The following is a 20,283-nucleotide window of genomic DNA, read 5'->3' on the forward strand; positions in this document are numbered from 1 at the left end:
GTGTCCATTTCTGTAGCCATATTCCCTGATGTCATGAGAGATATTTTCTCCCTTCCATACCATGCCATTTTAATGGAGGCAAACACTCTGAGATCTTCCAAAAGAATGGACAAAGATATTTATACAGTGATACCCTTTACATATAACAAGACTAATATAGAATAATTGTGGATGCCTCATTTACCCAAATTATTTGAGTTGCAGTATTTAGATCGTACTCTGCTTTGTGACTATGATGCCTGAAAATTACTGTTTAAAATCTGATTATGGACATTAATTGCATTCCACTTTCCCCGTGGAGACCAGTACAATATGCTCCAAGAACCTGAACCAAATTTAACTCAGGAAAATCTGGGAAACGTACACTGAAAACTGACATAGATCTCTTACTGGCTTTCCAAGTAGAGTGCATTTTCCCATTTATTTTTAAGCTAAATCTGATTTAATATTTTTAACTTAAAAATATTGGTTTTGAAAGAGTTCTGAGACTTCTTGTTTTCCTCTTATATTTTATTTTCTCCCGTCTCTTTCTTCCACCATTCAGCTGGAAAGAGGTTATAAAGCTAGACATTTTTGATGCAATTGCTGCTGTAATTAAAGTTTAACACAGCATGCCAACACATTGTAAGGCTGGGGTTCATGAAAGCATCATGGAAATGGGTTAATGTTGCTCAGGTCAAGCACTTTTTATAGAACTTCAGCATCTGAGGAGAACAGTACAAATTAACCATTGCATGCCCATTGATTCTCCTGTGACATGGACATCTGTAGGGTTCACCTATTCCTTGCATTCAGCTGAGCTGACCTTTAAAAACACTTAATGAATTTTTATATGTGGTGATTTGTACATTATTAATCCATCATTAAGTGCCATAGTACGTGTTTCTTTCTCTAAAAGCTGCTGAATTTTGTAGTTTGATGATAAGTATTTTATACCTGCTAATCTCAAAGTATCTAGCCTCAAAATATCTTATTGAAAAAAAAAACCCTGAATAAAAGCTAGTTCCTTTATTTACATCTGTTCTATTTTTTTTGTTTGTTTACAGATTTACCTACTACTTATACTGGTTAATATTTTACTGTGAAAATGTGCAGGAGGAAAAGAGGTGGAGAAAGAAATTAAAGCAGTCAGTTAATTCAGCTTTGATATAATTGAGACTATTTGGAAAATGTATTATCAAGGGAGTGATCACATTTTTTCCACATATTGTACGAACAGGACACCCACATACTTGATGAGACTAAAGAATTCCTTTCCTTGCTATTTTTTATTGCCGCTCACCCTTTTATAAACGATAATAAAAAAGAAATGGAATAAAACCCTGAGGCAAATAAACATTTTCCGAAGATGAAACTGTGAAAAGGATCTGGATTTCTTACCTTGGCAAAGGCTTCCTAGGTTTGCACAACTGGTTGGTTCAATTGAAGAAGAGGGAATTAGATATGAGCCTTTAAAAGGAGAAATCAAATAATTTAGAAGGGGTTAGTTACTGGGCCTAAAACACACTATATTGTGCAGTGACACATTCCTCTTCCTAATTTCTCTCAGTGGCAAAACTGACATTTGCCTATAAGACTTACAAGTTTTCAGTTTCTGTTGCAGCTCAGGGATCCTTGAAAACCCTGCTGACTTGCAAGTTAGAGTCACTCACGTATCCTCCCGCAGTATTCTTAGCTTTCACTGAATAACATCACATTAAAGGAATTCAGCTTGTGTGTGCTCTGTGAAATGGGCTTAAGCAAAGGGGTCAGTATAGCCACGGGATTTATGTGATTTTCATAACAATGTGTGCCTTGGAGGAGTGACCACACTCTGCTGCTGCAGCACAGGCTACCCAGCACACACTTGTGAGTAATCTGCCTGGGACAGACACCAACCAGATAAAAGATGATTAAACTTGCTCTTCTGCCCAGGGCGAGGGTGTGATTAATATGCTGGTATGCATGACTTATAAACAGATAATGTTATAAGTCTGTACCTCTACAGAATTATTCGTAACAACAAGCATTACACTTTGATGATCTGGAAACAAAACCAAGGCACCTAAGAATGGCTACAGAAAAAGAAATGGTGCAACTGCATTAATTACACTTCACGTATCCCAGAGGTTCAGCTGCAGATACGGCTGCCTTTGCACACTGTTTTGAACACAATGGGATGTTAGAGCTCTGGCAAAATGTGAACCCTCTAGGAGTTTTGCCCTTTTGGCTTTTGCTTTACCACTTAAGAATCATATTGACTCAATGAGGTTCTCTCATGAAACACACTATCCGACCATAAAATTAAATAGCCACCACCCATCGGCTTGTAAAGACAGCTAAGAAAATATTTCCTGTGATGCAAGAACAAATGAAGCATGGAGCTTTGATACAGAAATTTTATCATGATACAGATACCACTACATGTGTTGCCAACAAATATAGGGTGTAATTAAAACAACATATATTAAATTATTCTCAACAAATATTACATTTCACCGATTTTTTTTAATGGATTAAGAGATAAAGGCAAATTCACTTTCTTGGTACAATTCTTATGAACTCCAGGAAGGATGTTCTAGGTAAGTGTACTACCCCCTGCATGAGGTGGGTTTTTTTCTCCCAAAACAAATTTGTTAATATTAAACAGTCAATATCAAAACCTACTCTGTTTCACACCTGTTGTGTAACATGGAAAGATGGCCTGGGAGTTGTTTGGAAAGACTGTTGGTGTTCATATTTTCTTTACTGAGTATTTTAAACAAGACTGTGATTTTATTTGGAGAAACAAAAAAAAAATCAAAATCAAATCCAAATTTACAAAACATTTAAGTCAGACAACTATTGCATTGAGTCAATATATAGTCTGACATTTAATTCAGAAGACTCTTGCATTGAGACACTTGCATGGCAAGTGTTTGGCAGCAAGAGGATTACAGGGGCAGTTCTCTGAGAAGCCTCTCACAGCAGCTTTCCCTGCGTCCAATGGAGCTACTGCCAGCCAGCTCCAAGATGGATGCGTTGGCCAGGGCTCAGCCTGTAAGCAGCAATGTCTCTGGGATAATGGATTTTAAAAGGGGGAAAAGTTACTGCACAGCAGCAATTGCAGCCTAGAGTGAGAATGTGTGAAAGCAAAATCCCACAGACACCAAGGCCAGTGAGGAAGGAGGGGCAGGAGGTGTTCCAGATGCCTGAGCTCAGATTCCCCTGCAGCACAGGCTGCAGACCATGGGGAAGCAGCTGTGCCTCTGCAGCCCGTGGAGGTCCATGGTGGAGCAGAGATCCACCTGCAGCCTGTGGAGGACCCCATGCCAGAGCAGAGGGATGCCTGAAGGAGGCTGTGAACCCATCGAAAACTGGCACTGGAGAAGACTCCTGGCAGGAGCTGTGGGCACATGAAGACAGGAGCCCATTCTGGAGCAGATTTGCTGACAGGACTTGTGACCCCATGAACCTGCATTACAGACACATTGTGTGATACATCTCACTTCAAATGTCTAAAACTCAGACATCCATATCTGCTCGTAATGCTAGACCTTATAGTCAGTGGAGAGGAACAGACACTCCTACAGCAAAAGAACTTTGACTTCACTGAGATATCTTTTCCAGCATGAGATGCACTGACCTGTGGAATAGCCTTTTTGATTCCACTATTCAAAAACAGCACTGAGGGCAATTATCTTAGCCTGAAATATTGGCCAGCTGCCTAAGGCAGACACATCCCACACTGAGTTAAATCTGAGAGTGAAATTAAGAATTCCTTTGGCCTTTGGGAATGAAGAAGTCATGAAATGCACATGAAAAAAAAAAACAAAACAATTGCAGGCATGGACAGATATGTGGCCATGTTACCCTTAAAATGAGTAGATCATATCCTGCTATAGCTGTAACCAGTGCAGGCTTCAGAATCCAAACCAGAAGTTGATTAAATGCTCCTCAGTTTGCCTGCACTGAACTGGTGGGCAATAGCCATACTTCTATCATTACCTAGGCTGTGCATGCATACCTTTACATGCAATCTGCACAAAGGTATGGCAATAAAAACAGAATTCTGTCAAGTCTTATGCAAACACCCCACCACAACTGCACAGCTGTGAAAATATTAGTCTAAGGAATAAACTAATAAAAGGTAAAACTATGAAAAGATTATCTGAAACAATTTGCTGGTGTTTTATGCCCCATAAATCTTCTTGTAAAAGCTTTGTTTGAGAAACTATAAAAATAATACCCCTTGAAAATGTAAGTACTGTTCAGGCAAAGCTATGCTGAGATCACTACTAAATGCTTTGTTTGCTTTTTTTTAAGTTACAGGCCACTTCCTGGTGAAGCATTATTGGAACTGTGTGAAAAACTCTTTTCTGCATAAATCCTTTCACTGCTGTTAAATGAAGCCTAATCAGAGTCAGCTTCCCAATGTCAGTGGTTTATTCATGGTTGATAGCCTGACTCATCAACTCTCCTGCTGAAGGCTGATTTTACAAAGAAGGCTTTTACTTGAGAGGAGGAAGGGAAGATAATTCTAACAATTTCATCTCTGGGATTAGTAATGATCTTTGAAATGGCACTGCACCCAGAATTTTCTTTTAGGAGTACTATGGCTCAGGAAAGCCTGTATCACAGAGGGTGATTTCATGTCAAGGAAAGAAAAAGACTGGCTAGTGAGTCAGTTTCCTCATACGCTTATTTAGAGGCAACAACAATGTTTGTATGTAGATACATTTTAAATTACTTGAATAGATACTGGGCCTAAAGCAGGAACACTAATACATTTTTCTAAAACAATGTTCTGCTCCAGGAAAACTACTGATAACTCACATCCCAGGCAATAAAGTTGTGGAATGAAAAAATTCTATCTATATTATCACAGCTATGATATAGTATTTGTGTCTTAGGATTGTACAGTCTTTAGCAGAGAGAATAACAAGACTCCTACTCCAGTCAAAATTAAATGAGATTGCAGCTTTTACAGAGATAGGTTGTCTGGTAAACATCATGGTGTAACAGAGTAAGAAGAGTATGATTTTCTGGGAAGTTACTCTCTATCAGATCAGTTTCTACCAATGAAATAGAAACAACTTTTGTTCAGAAAAAATGTTTTTGTTTGTCACTCGTGGTCAGATCAGCCTTTTCTGAAACCTGTTGCTTGTGGTTTCATACAGGTATTGCTTAATTTTCTTTAGCAGGGGCATATTGAGATCTTTCTCAGTAGTTCCAGCTGTGAATGAGTATCCCACACTTTGATGTGAGTAAAATAAAGCAAGCAAAGCAGCTTTTTTAGCCATCTTAATCCCTCAAGAACTATTAGATACAGAAACTAGCATGCCTTAGTGATGGCAGCTTCTCTTCTAAACTAAGGATTCTCAGAATGCTGACAGATGCTCTGTCAAAAATACAAAAATACTCCAGGACATTTATGTGAATCAAGTATCTGAGCTATAAAATGAGAATAGGTTGGTAAATGTATTGAAATTTATCTTCTGCAGTAATCTACAGGAAAAAAAACTACCTTCAGTAAGTTTAAAAAAAGACTGATAATACATCACCATGAAGAAAAAATCTTATGATTTTTATCTCAAACTCTTCCTTTCTGTCCACCTCTTCTAATTTAATATTTTATTCTAGTTTCCTACATCCTATGCACTGCTTTTGTCACTGCTTTTGCTGGCTCTGCATATACAACATGAGGCTAGCATGGGCTCCTCTGGCCTAATGAAAGGGCCAAAGGGCAGGTATAAAAACGTTTAGTAATTAATTAGCTAACATACATTTTTTTTCTCCAGAGACCCCATAATTTTATTTGAGGCTAATAGGTACTTGTCATTATTTCCCTTTTTTATGAGCCAATATGGAGAGTTTAGGAAATCTTTGATTTGCAGATGATTTCAAACAGCAACTCAATAAACTTAGAGGACTTGTCCTTTTCCTTTAAAGAATCAACTCCATACCCTTTCAAAGCCTCTGTTTATAGTAAGAGTTGAGCTAAAATATAATAAAGGTAAGACCTTGCTATTTTTCTTTCATGGGAATTCACTTTTTTTCCATCTTGATATGTGGTATGTTCAGCACAATACAGAATTGTGGAGGGGGCAATAAGCAAAAAAGTTTTGGCAAGGCATACTCACCACAACTCAAATTGTTTTCTGCTTTCAGTGCTGAAGTTGGAATACTCCAGAATTCATTTTCCCAGTCTACAATGTTTCCTTTCACATCGCAGCTGAGGTTGGCCAGTGTTTGCGCATTCATGGTGAAATTCCAGAGGCGGAAGTTGTAAATGTCCCCATTTAGAGAGCTCACTTCATTGCTGTTAGAGCCCAGCACCAGCCTCCCATTTCCAGGGATAACTTTGCCAGAGATCTCTGGACAGTCCACCACATGATAGGTGCTTTTGGCATACACACGTATAGTGCCCGAGAAGCTGTCCCATACAACACAGAGCTGTTGAAAGGTTCCTGTGAAAAACTCTGCATTTCGGGGCAATGCTTTCTTAAGGATGCACTGTGTGCCTAAGATGGACAGAAAATGGCCTTTTGTGGTCTTCCCAAAGCTGAAGAGCTCTCTCAACAATGCATCAGTGTAGGAGAAAACCTTCCAGTCGTCGTTGTCGTCGCTGTTGCCCTTGGTTGCCTCAAAGCACAGTGTAAACTGTCTAAGCTCTGGCACCAAGACGGTCTCTGCCACAGACACAGCATCGATGTCAGGAACCTGGGGAATGATGACTTTCTGATTCCTCAGAGACACGGCAACTAGAACCAAGAGCAGATATGTAAGCTATCAAAAAAAAAAAAATTCACCACACAGGAATAGAGGCAACTGGCAGCAGGGGTTAAACATTCATTAAATCAAACATTCATCAGGCTGTTTTGTCACTGTAATATACCAGCAGCACACACCAAGGGGAATTTGACTTGGGAGTGAACTCAGTTGAAAATATGCAGCGACCCTTTCAATGGCACGGAAAATGCTGTGTGACACCGAGCTAACCCCCTAAGTTGTGTTAAGAGCAATATTAGGACATATTAGCTACTGACCTCCAACTCTGCTTCAGCTCACTTAATAAAAATTACTTCTCATTCATTTAGTAAGGATGCATTAAGCAATGGAATAAGCCAGTTATTTGAAAAACACAGTATGATGTGCTTTTAAGATATATTATTTTAATTACTTGTCTGCATGACTGCATTACACCAGTGAAGTTTGGGCCTTCTTCTTTTAAATATCCCAATAGAAGAAAGGCCCCATTACATTCCTTGGCAAACTGAAGCCTTTTGTTGCTGAATTCAGCTAATGGGTATTTCTGCACAGCATTAGGCATCTTCTTATTTTGTCCCCAGCAGCTTTCTGGTCGAATACTGAATGCAATTGTGTGCTCATGAATATTTCTATCCAAGCTGTTCCCTATTTACTAACAGTTGGATCAGCAGTTTTGGACTTTGCACAAGTATCTAGAAATTTCTAGTCTTACAGCAATTTATATATTTTTTATATTATTTATATATTTATATTTTATATAAATACCCTTACAGCAATTTATATAAGGACATTTAGGCAGAATTACTTTAATTGTTGTTAAGTATACTCATTTGCATGGGCAAAATGACAACCACTAAATGTGAAAGTATCACATGACACCTACTTTTTCTCCATGAGTACATGAATTAAAATTCTGTTCACTGTATTTCAAAGAACATTATTTTTCAAACGAGAATGTCAATATGCTCAGTTTTACTGTCACATTTATGACAGGACAATTCTTACAGCAAATTTCTCCACAGAAAAGTTTTCGGCTACCAGACATGCAAAGGTGTCTGGTACAGACTGCAACAGCCTTCAGTTTTACTTCTGGCTCCTCAGTTCTACCTCAGACCCGTATCTCCTGCAAATGTCTGCTACCTCTTACATATTTTCACAGTTTATACACTGGATGTGAAACTGTTTCTTGCAGAACATGAATAACTGCCACAGCAGTTAATTCCCAGTCTCTGCTGGGATTTATCAGTGATGTCACAACACTTATACTAATTACTACACCTATTCTCTTCTCAGATTGAAATAAAACCCTTTCAAACACGAGAGTGAGAGACATGAGGGAAGGGTGACTGTCATGCCATACCCAGGAAAAGACACAGATACATGGTGTATAAGGATTCTGTGTTGTCTGTGGTACTGCAAATTCCCTTTGCCAGCTGCTTACAAAGACTCTGAGCTCCAAACTACCATATTTGGATATACACAAGAATATAATTTGACCAATATATTACGTAGTAAAATAACATAAAGCATTGCACATTATCTGCCAACCCAGCAACTGCATAATAGGAGGGGAGAAAAATACTGGGCTTTTATAGTTACTGGATTTACTTCATAGATTTATTTTTCTTCCCAAGGGAAAAAGCATGCTGTAACAATTTTATAGATAGAAAATGCGTTCAACTCTCCATTGAAAACAGGGGCATTTTTTTAGCGGGTTAATTATACTGTAAGCTCCTTTACGTAACATGGAAAGTGTTCCAGAAGAAGCGTAAGGATTGAAGACTTGAAAAAGAAGAAAGCTTATTCATATGAGCACTATCCAGACCGGGTGGTCAGAAAAGTTATGGACCACCTGGTCACATTTAAACAGTACAGAAAGAGAAATAAATGGGAAGGACTTTGCTCCTGTACTGAAGAAGTCTACTCAGTTTTGCTGTATTCATCGTAGAGATTTAATCACTGGCAGCTGCCCCATATACTGAAAAGACAAAACTGACAAGTATTCTGTCCACATGGAGAAAACTGAATCCTGTCATCAATATTAAGTGCAGATCTCTTTCCTAGTTGCTGTTGCACAGTCAGTCATCACACTGATGAATTTAAATGTTAGTATCAGAGAAACTGGTTATTCTCTGAGGAAGAATATACATATATTCTTGGAATTCAGGTGTTTCAAAATACTTTCAGAATGATGCCAAATTTTTTCTCTTAGGAAGATTCTGAGATTATCTCAGCTGGTTAGAGGATGGTGTGAATGATGCCAGGGTTGTGGGTTTGATCCCTGTATGGGTCATTCACACCATAGCTGGATTTGATTCTTCTGGGTCCCTTCCAACTCAGACTGTTCTGTGATAACTGGATTACAATGGGCATGGGGGTTTTTGACACATTGTCTTACGAACAACGTACAAACATCTACCTTACCTGCATTTCACTGTCTCACATCTCATAAACCCCTTCATGCATAAGCAAGCCAGGAGTCCTTAGGCTGTATTTTATAATCCCTTGCAGGGAACACTGGTCTCCTGCCAGCTGATGAGCTTTTCAGTACAGTTTAGTGCTTAAGGGGTGCCTTTTGCTGTTTCTAGCTCCCTGGCTTTCATCTTCCCTGTCTCTGAGGATGGAAGAAATGCATCAAACCTTAATGAGGTCTGCAAGTGTCCACATACAAAGTATATTTGGGGCTGTTTTGTTACTACCTCAGTGAGCTCTGCTTTTAATCCGGGCTACTGCAGTCCTGCCTAACTGTATGCTAAATTGCCTCAAGCATTTTGGTATTAACACAGGTCTGTTGGCTCTCCTTCCTCCCCTTTTGGTGGCTGACTTCTACTTATTGGTGGAGTTATTACTTACAGTTAAGAGTTACTAGGAAATTATTTACCATGACAGCTCTTCAGCTGGTGTAAATTGACACAATTCCCCTAAAACTGGCAAAGCTAGATTGGTTTACTGCAGCTGAGGATATGGCCTGTCCATCTGCTACTGGTGTGTTGCAGGAGGTGGGAGGCAGGAAACAAACATTTGTGTGGGTGGCCAACTTGATGTGGACAACAGGACTCTGCAAAACCCAGTCTGAAACTTAAATAAAACTGAGCAGTCACACAAAAGCTGTTCTATTCCCCAACTAACTTCGTCCCACAACTCACTCTCTTATGTCTGTCTTTTGGCTCCTCATGTATTTTGAGGAGCCAAATACATGGCTCCTCAAATGTATGTACGTATTTTGTCTTGTGAACATACTGCATATTAGGATGTTTGTATCTTTTTAAACTTCATTTCTAGATAGCAAATTGTGTGTCTTTGAGTGACCTTTTACTTTCCAATTTTGCATTACTTTCTGAAATTCAAAGTGGAACAAACAAATTAATTTTATTATTATATATAATTTCTTAGAAATGAAAAAAAAAACCAGCATTCCCCCAGTTCTAAAAGAAATTAATGCTTTTGCTGTGGTGTCACATTTTTAGTAGTTAAAGATGGTGTCAGCTTGAACTACAAGCTTTGAAACTTCATGAGAAGTGAGGGGGTGTGCAATTTTTCACATGATGTGAAGTGAAGGGGTGTGCAATCTTTTGGATGGCTTTGGAAACTCTTTGCAAGCATAGCAGAGCATAGTACAGGCACCTGCCATGTGGATGCATTGTCATTTCAGTGTGTGTACATTGATGTGCTATTTTTCACATGCATTTACAACTTGAAAGGAAAGCAGTACATTACGATCCCTTTTCCCAGATCCTTTTGCGTATCCATTTCCAGGTTAAGTTTCACTATGATCTTTGTGTGTAACTATGTTCTGAAAGTAACACAATTGCACAACTGTGAGCAATAAGTAGAATATAGTTATAATTCACCCTAGAAGAATTCAGACAGCTCTCCCAGCATCCACAGTCAAAATCAAGATGTCAGGTGAAAGTTACACATTTAAAGTAATGAAACCAGATGAAGCCAGTCTCAACCTAGGTGCTTAATAGCAAGCCTTAGCACAGAGCTTCTGAAATAATACATTTGTGAAATACTAAATATAAGTCACTGGTGAAGGTCTTCAATACTTTTACTCGCACTGGAGAATAGCCTTCTTTTTCAACATATAAAAGGCTATCTTCCAAGACTATTTAATTTTGATGGTGCTATCCATGAGCATAAGGTACTACTCAATTTCGAGATAATATTCTTGCTTCCATTACAATACATTACTCTAGATATACATACACAAAGGGTTCTCTGCCCACCTTTCCTCTCCTTATTAAACACAGCTGAGGTCAATATTGCATCTTTTAATTCCACTTGTAACTCATCTTTTACAATGATACTTAAACACTAAAATATTAAATATTTTGCATAATCTGATTGCATATGATTTTTTATGATCCACTTGATTTTACAACTTCTTACAATACAGCAAGAGTTTTGTTCATTTCAAACAGAGAAGCCTTTCAGAAAATTTGCTTCGACTTTCATAAGAAAACAGGTGCTCCTACAATTATTACTACATTATTTGTCAGCATGAAAGGACTCTCAGTAGAGAGAAGTATTTTTAGCTTCTCTGGGATGTTACCTTTTTTCTTTTCAGGACTGCACAGAGATTTTGATGACATAATCATGCCTACTTTTTTCTTATGACTCCTGGGATTTACTATCTTAATTATTTTAAAATATATGAAATGTGTAACAAATATTTTAAAATAACCATGAGGAAGATGTGCTTGTGACTGAAAAGAGAACTGCCAAACTTCCCTGCTCTGCGTTTTTACAACCAGCCAACCTGCAGAACATAACTCTGCTACAATAATGTGAAGGCTAAGTGCAATACTAGTGTTCAGTTTAAGGTCTGCAACTACTACAAAAAGAAAGTCTACTAAGAGCATGCAACTGGTAACCATAACCCTGAAGTGGAATGAACAGTGAGCCACACACGGGGCCTGGTAGTGACTGTCCAAATGCCCTTTGTTACCTCACTGTCCTTTACTATTTAATATACTCTCTAATTAATTATAATTAATGCTCCATCAGACATTATATGTACGCTTATCTTCTAGGGAAAAAAGCATGAGTGTCTTTTAAAAACCTTTAAAACCATTGTTACATATTTAGGGAAGGGAAAGAAAGGTCAAGGAACTGGGATGACAGGTAGCCATTTTGCAACGTCAGCTCATCCCTGGGAGTTTGTTCCAGAGGCTGGATGAACTCTGAGAAGTTCTGCTTTCCACACAAACTTCTCCCCACTGCTGGAAGTTACACCGGGCCAGAGATCCAAGCTGATCTTTCTGGCTCAACTAAGTTGCCTCTCATGCTCTCCTTTAGGTTTCTATGTACCTCTGCAGGTGTGCTGACCTGGAAGACATCTATCCTGCTTCCAAATCCTCCAGCATAAATGGGCAGGGAGAGAACTGTCAGGCCTAAAATCTTTGCATGTGAAAAGTTTTTCTAATACACTTCTTGTCATGTCCTGGAATAAAATAATTTTGATCCAAAGAAAAATAAATTAGCTAATAAAAGATACAAGATAACCCTGTAAAGTGCAGCCTCACCCATTAATTCTCTTCTTATGGAGGACTTGATTTCTTTGGGAAGTGCCATTCTAATCCTTATAGGACATTTCCGTATAACATCTATAATGGGATGAAATGCTTTGGACTTACTTACTTCTTACATAGCTGGCATTAAAACCTTTCTTTTGGATACTGAAGTCACTTTTAAATGACACAATCATTTCATTTCCGATAGAATTATAGGATAATCCTTTGGCAGTGATGCCACAAAGGTTCATTGGGCTTTCTCCATTGTCTAATGTCAGTGAATCATAAATGCAGCCCGGAGCTTCTTCAATGTCGAAATCAATAAATGTTAGCTGTATGATAAATCCATGAGGTGCTCGGATGATCCACTTGCACGCTTGGCTGTTGGGATAGTCACTGGGGAAGCATGGCGAAGTGAAAACTCCAGAGGGGTCAGTTAGCACAGTCCTACAGTCATAGCATCCATGAGCTGACAATGAAAACAGAGAAAAGCCAGAAGTCAGGCAGAGATGCAACTTAGGAGTAAAGTAACCATCAACACAAGAACTAAATGTATGTCTATACAGAAAAACAGAGATGGGAGGAAGAAAGGCAGAAAAAGGCCTTGTTTCTGGTGGGGAAAATGTTGGAGGAATAGCGTAAGAAAAGCATATTTTATGTAAGAAATCCTATAGCAAAAAAATACAAATTATATTGATAAACAATAATTTGTGCACATGACACACATATATATTTATTATGTATATTGGCCTGATAAAGGCAGAATGAAAGCAATATTTTTCAATTCAGAAAGGCAAATTGTAAAACTGCAACTTCTAAAAAAATGCCTGATATAATTCACATTTTTTGGTTGCTGGTCTGGCTGTAGGTTATCCCAACAGCTCTATGGCATGCTGTTGTTTCCAGAGAAGTGTCCCTGGAAAGGAGCAGCACAAGAGTTGGGCTGAAGAGCAGCAGAAGCAGCAGCTGCTGAAGGTTAGTCATCTGCATTTCCAGCTGATGCATTCCACATCACCCAGAAGGGGAGCAGTGAGCTACTGGCTTTTGAATCAACAGTAAATTACTGTGTCCTTCCCATGCTGACTCAGCTCCATTGACATATTTGTGGCAGTCAGGCTTTAAGAAATTCTTACCCTATTTGTCATACTCCTTTGCTCACCTGCTGTGTTTACCCATGAGAATTTCAAGCCCAGTTAGTGCCCAGGGTTGCATTTCTTGTTTGGTTAACATTTGCTCATTTGTCATATATTTACTTAGTGTATTATATGATACAATTACCGTGAACTGCCTGCTGCTGAAATCTGTAACAGTTTGCCAAAGCAGCATTGAACAAAATAGGTGGGAACTGAATATCACCGAGAGATAACCAAAGAAACTAACTGGCCCATTTATGCTGAATTACTTTGCAAACATTTCACCAAGCCACAAATCCTGTGTCAAATGCTACAAGGATGAAAAACCAAGCATTATTAGTTACCCCAAACTAAAAACAACCTAAAAAGTTGCTGAGTGTAAACTACATACAGAACAGTTATAAAATAGGAATAAATGCAACTAATTCCTCCAAAGAGCCCTTGATGTTTCTTTCCAGACAGGGTCCTTATATTTTTTAGTCACATTTAAATGGTGCTTGAACAAATGGACACCCTGACTCTGTGAAGTTGCATGCCAAAAATGCAGTTTACATCTGCAGTTAGAATTTAGAGGTATATTTTACATAGTTTTTATCATTTTTATTTGCAAAGCATGAATTCATATGGCCCCAATGAAGTAAAGAGACTGTTTGGGCCAAATGCAGGCTGGTTACACTAGGAAAGCTCAGTGGGACAGTTCTTTGTTCAAGAGAGAAAAAAATATTGTCTGAAAGATTTGCAGGTAGCTTTGGGAGCCAGTGGTGCTCCTGCAATTCAAAAACTTGATCTGTGTAGTACAAACAAAAGCCTGCCCATTTTTAATTTCCCTGTAAATCTTTACAGTCAGAGGACTATGCTTACCGGCACTGCAATCCTGGTGTTTCATTTATTAACCCGAGAGGGAATATTTACTTATTAGTGACTATAAATCCTGCAGTTGTACAAACAGATGACAACTTCATCCAGTGGATTTGGCAGACAGGTATAAGCTTTCAGAGAAGCCCCTTAGACTGAGAGGAGGAGGAGCAGGAAAAGCATGCTCTGTGCCACAAGCCACTGCAGGCAGTCTCCCAGCCCAGGGCGAGTGAGCCCCTTGAGGGCAGAGCCCCTGTAAGACAGCTCTGGCTGGAGCTGTCTCCAGCTGGAAGCCTCTGTGATCCAGGATCCTGATTGCCAGGATGAGGACTTACAGGGGCTGGGGCTTTGGCAGCACACCTCACTCACTCTCCTCATTGCTGCCAGAGAAACAAATGACACAGAGCTCTCTGGGCAGTTGAGAAGAAGGACTTGAAGCCAGGTGTTAAGTGATGTAAATACATACAGGAACATGGGTGTTAATGTACACTGGTTAATGTACACTTGTGTTAATGTACACTTGTGTTAATGTACACTGGTTCATCCCAGGACATCTAGAGTAATCTTAAGGGCATTATAAGACATTGCCAAACCAGAGAAAATATGCTACTTGTCAGTAAAAGTGTATGTCCCTAATTGGTAGAATATTACACTTCCCTAACTGGTATAATATTACACTCAACCTGAGACTGGAAAAGTTAAATTTGTCCATCAGAGAGAACTCTGATGTTCTTTGTGCTTATTAATTCTATTGATCATCAGCAACCAAAAACAGGACTCAGCTTTTCTATTTATCTCTCTCTCTTGAGTATTTATGATTGTTTCTGGGCTGCCTAAGAAGAAAATCCAGTACATATAACAAAAAATATTCTTACCCCTCATGTCACTGTAAATATTAAAACATAAATGTTATTTATGATTTTTTAATAATTTAATATTTGCAGAAATGCATTCTCACTTTATTACATCCATGTTGTTTTGTTGATTTTACAGAACTAATGCAAAAAAACCCAGCCCCTAAATTTAGGTAGGAAAATAAGTGCTCGAAACTTTGCATGCACAGAAGAAACAGATTTGGTAAGTAAAATGGTTGGGTTTTTGTTTTAAGTGGGTTGGCTCCATTTTGGTATAGTAGCTATTCTGCCCATGACTGCAATTTGAAGGAGAAATATCCTGTTTTCATGTAAATGTCCACAGTAGTAAGTAAAAAGAAAAGAAAACAAACAACAAAACTATATATAAACAGAATGGTTTTAAATGGAACGTTTTGCACAGCTTCTCATGAGACAGTTATTTTTCTATAAACATCACCTATTTTACTCATTAAAGAGAAAAATTGCTGTGGCAACGTTAGGCTGTCAGCCAAAGCTGACAGATATTTTGCAATCCCATTGGCCCAGAGCAGTTCTGAACTGTGGAGAATGAATACTTGTTGCAATACACACCACAAACATTTCTAGAAGCAATCCAAGATATTTTATTGATTTTAATGGGAACAAATTTAGCTATGATATTCCTGGTTAGGAGCCCCACATATCCACAATCTGCCTGTCAAGTAATTTTCACCACCACAGACCAAAGGAAATTCACCATCTAAATATATTTTATACAATAAAGGCCTTTCTCTTTCTCCCCCTCCATTCTTTCCCAAATCAAAATGAACACCCCTTTCAAATAGTGAAATCAAGGACTTATTTTCAACATTTTCTAAATTGAAAGCTTCACTGGGCAATTCATTTGTTTCCATTGGGAGAATACACTGGAGTATGGTTTTCATAACCAATTTTTTTTCTGCATCATACTCATAGCTCCCATAGTAAAGAATATTGAAGAACTTAGTGTGATACTTCAACACTAAACTCAAAAGGGAAATTTACAAATTCCTCTAGAGCTAGTTAGAGCTTTCACCAAAGTTATCTAAGTGATTCAGAAGCATTAATTGACTTCAGAAGTGAATAGGGGAAATGGCTTTTTCCTATCATGGCATGGAGATAATGGGCAAAAATGTAAAAACTTTCCACAGATTTTTGCTTCCTCACAAATGAAATTAAACTACTGATTTTCCTTAACTACTTCATATTTGTACAGGGTTTTATATGTGCAAACCACACTACCAATGACTTTAAACTGTAGCTGGGAGAGCACTATGACAATCTGGCCCACTGTAGAAAATCCAAAAATGAGTATTTAGTGCCCAATGAAAAATTTTGGTCACAGCAATTTGACCACTTGTAATAAGAACTTATCAGTAAAAGCAGGAATAGAATCCCACTTTGACAGTTGCCAGTTTTCCTAACTATGAAACCATTCCCTCTTTTCTAGGAGTTTCCTGGCTATTTTACATATATATCTTTTAACTTGTGTGAGGCAGAAAATACCCTATCCTAGTCTTTCCTACACCATGTTCAATCATCTGAAGAGTGCCCTAAAACTACAGGGCTAAGGAAAACATATCTGACTCATTAATGATTGCACCACACAAACAGTCATGTGTACATGCAAACCTCATATCCTATGAAACAAAATTAATTGTCCAGCTTGTTCTGTCCACTGATTTTGCCTCTTTAGAGTCCCAGCACTGAATTCCACCATATGAACTCATCAAAACAACTGTAAATGCTGATATACACAGTTTCAAAAGTGACTTTCATGAGTCATTTATGGGAAGGTAAAGCCACAGCCAGACACAGAGCTACAATGCCTAACTGTAGATTTGGGAAGGAAACAGTGTTGATATAATCTTATCCCATATGTACGTACTTCTCTTTTTAAATTTTTTTCTTGAATGACTAACACATTCCAGCAGTTGCCTCCAAAATCTGTGCTAATATTCATATTTTCCTCTAATTTTTCACACTTCTCTACTTCTATCCATTGTCATTGTTTACACCTAAAACCTGTATTTTGTCCTAGTATACTCAACATTTCTTTCATAGGCATGACTTTTGACCTCTACCTCTTCACCTGCTTTCATTTCTGCACTTATCCAACCATGGTGAAGTGCTGGACGACAAATTTTGTTCAGCCAAGAATTTTTACAAGAGGGCAAAAGCAATCCAGTTTGGAACACTGTCTATTTCAGCCCCAAAGACTCAAATTTTGTGAAGGTTACATCAAATGAAAACAAGGTCACTGTGGGGAAAAAAGCCCGTACTTGCAGTTTATGCATTATCCAGGTTTTTGTTTCACTCTAAGTTATGCTTTGCACGGGAACTTTCTTTTCACAGCTGAAGCACACAGTTTCCCACCTGACACTAGTGTGAATGACTCCACATGCTTAGGCAGTAGCACAGGATACCAATGACAACTGGGTGGGTTGTATTAACACTACTAGTATTTTTTAAAAATACATTAAAATATTCCTTCATAAAACAGAATGCTTCTGGATTTCATTCTGGCATAAAAATTAAATCTACTTCTCTCAATGGATGATAATTATTTTTATATGAAAATATCCTGAAATAAATCTATGTAGCTCTGGAATTGAATTTTCAGAAAGAAAACCCAAATATTTTATGTTAACTCTAGTCATATTTAAGTGAACAACAAAATCTCCCCTGCCTGACAGAATTAGGCCAGTTCTAAACCACAAAAAATCTTAGCTAGAGTGCCTAGCACTTTAGACATAAAAAAGCAGTACTGAATTAATTATAATTTGCTTTCATGTTGACATCTGAGAACTTTTAAGCACTTTACATATATTTTAAAATGCAGTACTAATAAAGATGGTCATTTGAACTGAGAAAGCACAGGCAGGTGACACAGCAGAGGCACTTGCAAGTGTGCGGTGATGCCCAAATAAAAGAGAAAATTTACAATAATTTCGTGTCACAGCATAAAAAAAAACCACCTAGTTCGATGAACATTGGGTGGAAAAAAGTTTTGCTTTGTAAGAAGCAATTAATTGTTCAGGGTTTTTTCTATTTCAAGGATATCACAACACAAATATGGCCAAACATTAGGTTAGATGTATTTATGACTGCAAATAGATGGGTGAATGAGGTCAGCAATGGGCACACCTGCAGACAAGCAGAAGGAAGGGCCAAACCACCAAGATGTGGGTGGGCTGGAATGGCTACAGAACAAACAAACTCGTGTTATTCCAGCAAGACACAAACACCAAACCAAAAACAGCTATCCTATGGTCTAGGCTTGGACAGTAGCTTATCTTCACCTCAAAAATAATTTTGAACATAAAGGCAATCTGTAGATCTAGAAAAATGTCCATATGCAAAATGGGAGCATATTAATTAAGAAATGTCCCATCTTTCTCTCTGAACACAAAGTAATACTCTGCTCTGCTTACTCACATTTAAGCTAGTAATGAGATAAAACCTTTTCAAAATGTTTATGCAAAACAGGAAGCTTAGCACTCTGCTGGAGCCTCTGCAGACCAAACCATGTATTCTGCTCTCTGGGCAACCCACACTTTGATTGAGCTCAGTCTGGGAAAGTTCAAGTGAGGAGATGGGGCAGGTTTATTTTTGCTTCTTTATTTACCTTCCAAATTGTAGAAGCTGTATGATCTCTCAAAAAGATCTTTATTCTGCTACACTATGCTGATAAAAATTACTATGCACCACACCTAATTTAATGTTTGCAGCTACTGTAAGTGTCAAAATAAACAGACAATCCTAATTCTATTTAAACATTCAGATTTAAAAATAAAAGAAAGGATTCTCTCTGCAATAAACAGAAAGGAAGTAAGACTCATTCTGATGTGTACAAAAGTTTGTCCCTTCACAATGTTACCAGGCTGAGGTCTACTGCTTGGAAATATTACTGTGATTGTGTATAAATGCAGATACCCCCGGATTTGTAATCATCATATGAAACAATATCTAATTTAGAATTTCTACAACATTTCTAAAGCTTCTAAAACATTTCTACAACAGCTCTAAATTTCCAAAAGTGTTGAGCAAATCCTATAACCTCACAGATATGCTTTGAATTTAAGCACGGACTTAAAATTCAACAACTGTTTAAAGTCATTTTCTGCACAATGGCGTCTTTGAGTTCTGTATTTGAAGCTTTGCAGTCCTGTCTTCAGCCTTGCAGCCCCCACAAGGCTGAATGGGAGAGCATGACTCCACAAGTGCTGCTGTCTGAAAACCACATGGCAGGCACAGCACAGACCCGGGCAGCGAGGAAGGCTGTGCCATCCTCTCTAGCTCTGACCATTTTCTTTTCCTTTCAATCAAAGGAGTAACCACTGGACCAACATTGGCAAACACCCACTCAGGGAGACAGATTCACTCTCAAACACAGAGGATGCTTATGGAAATGTGGTTTCCATGTAATTAAGTAATGAGGATTGAATTTAGTGGGAGAACGAGGTTGATTTTTTACACCAAACTGCAATGAAATAGTTCCTTCCAGACTTTGAATTTCCTTACCAAATTACTTTATGCCTAAAGCCAGGAGAAGTAAGGTTTAATTCTAAGTCAGCCATGAATGCCTTAAAAATGTCCTTTTATTCCCTGGACTCCCCACATAAAAATATAAGCATTATTCCCTTGCATAGGGCTCCAACCCATCCCACCACCCTTTGTTAGTAGGGTGTTACACTAACTTTCAGCACTGCAAAGGCATCAGTAGCAGGCTTTGATTCTGGACAGGTTGGGTGTGGAGAAATATATTTCAATTCACCCTTGAGTTTTTTTAATTTCTCCAAACACTGAACAGTCAAACTGCAGCTCATAAAAATCCCAGGCAGTGTAGTGTGGGTCATCAAAAAATGGAACTCAATAAAATTTAAATAATTTTCTAAAACATTCCTAAATATTTTTTAGTATTATTAATATCTGTAGAATACAGAGAATTGCCAACAGGATAAATATTACAAGTTTTTTCTATGAAATCACCTGCATAGACTCATCAGTAATAGAACCATCATATTTTATAAAATAACATTTTACGAAATTTTATTTATATAATTTTGTAAATATATATATTTTTATATATTTATATAAATTTATATGAGTGAAACTTTACATTATTCTTCTGCAACACATAATCAGATGTATTTCGCAGAGCACAAGTACAATAAA

General features: G+C 38.0%; 1 protein-coding gene across 5 annotated transcripts in view; it reads right to left on the minus strand.

The window, feature by feature from the left end:
• The window catches only part of ADGRG6 (adhesion G protein-coupled receptor G6), a 110,764-nt gene that overhangs the window by 55,547 nt on the left and 34,934 nt on the right, over positions 1 to 20,283 (minus strand). For all 5 annotated transcript variants that reach the window (XM_064413501.1, XM_064413499.1, XM_064413500.1 and 2 more), the window contains exons 3-5: positions 12,373 to 12,714; positions 6,102 to 6,722; positions 1,381 to 1,449 (exon numbers count right to left, since the gene is read on the minus strand). In XM_064413501.1, coding sequence (XP_064269571.1) covers positions 1,381 to 1,449; positions 6,102 to 6,722; positions 12,373 to 12,714 — 1,032 coding nt within the window. The remainder of the gene's footprint in view (positions 1 to 1,380; positions 1,450 to 6,101; positions 6,723 to 12,372; positions 12,715 to 20,283) is intronic.

The sequence above is a fragment of the Passer domesticus genome, chromosome 3 (genome assembly GCF_036417665.1).
Source record: "Passer domesticus isolate bPasDom1 chromosome 3, bPasDom1.hap1, whole genome shotgun sequence".
Lineage (NCBI taxonomy): Eukaryota > Metazoa > Chordata > Aves > Passeriformes > Passeridae > Passer > Passer domesticus.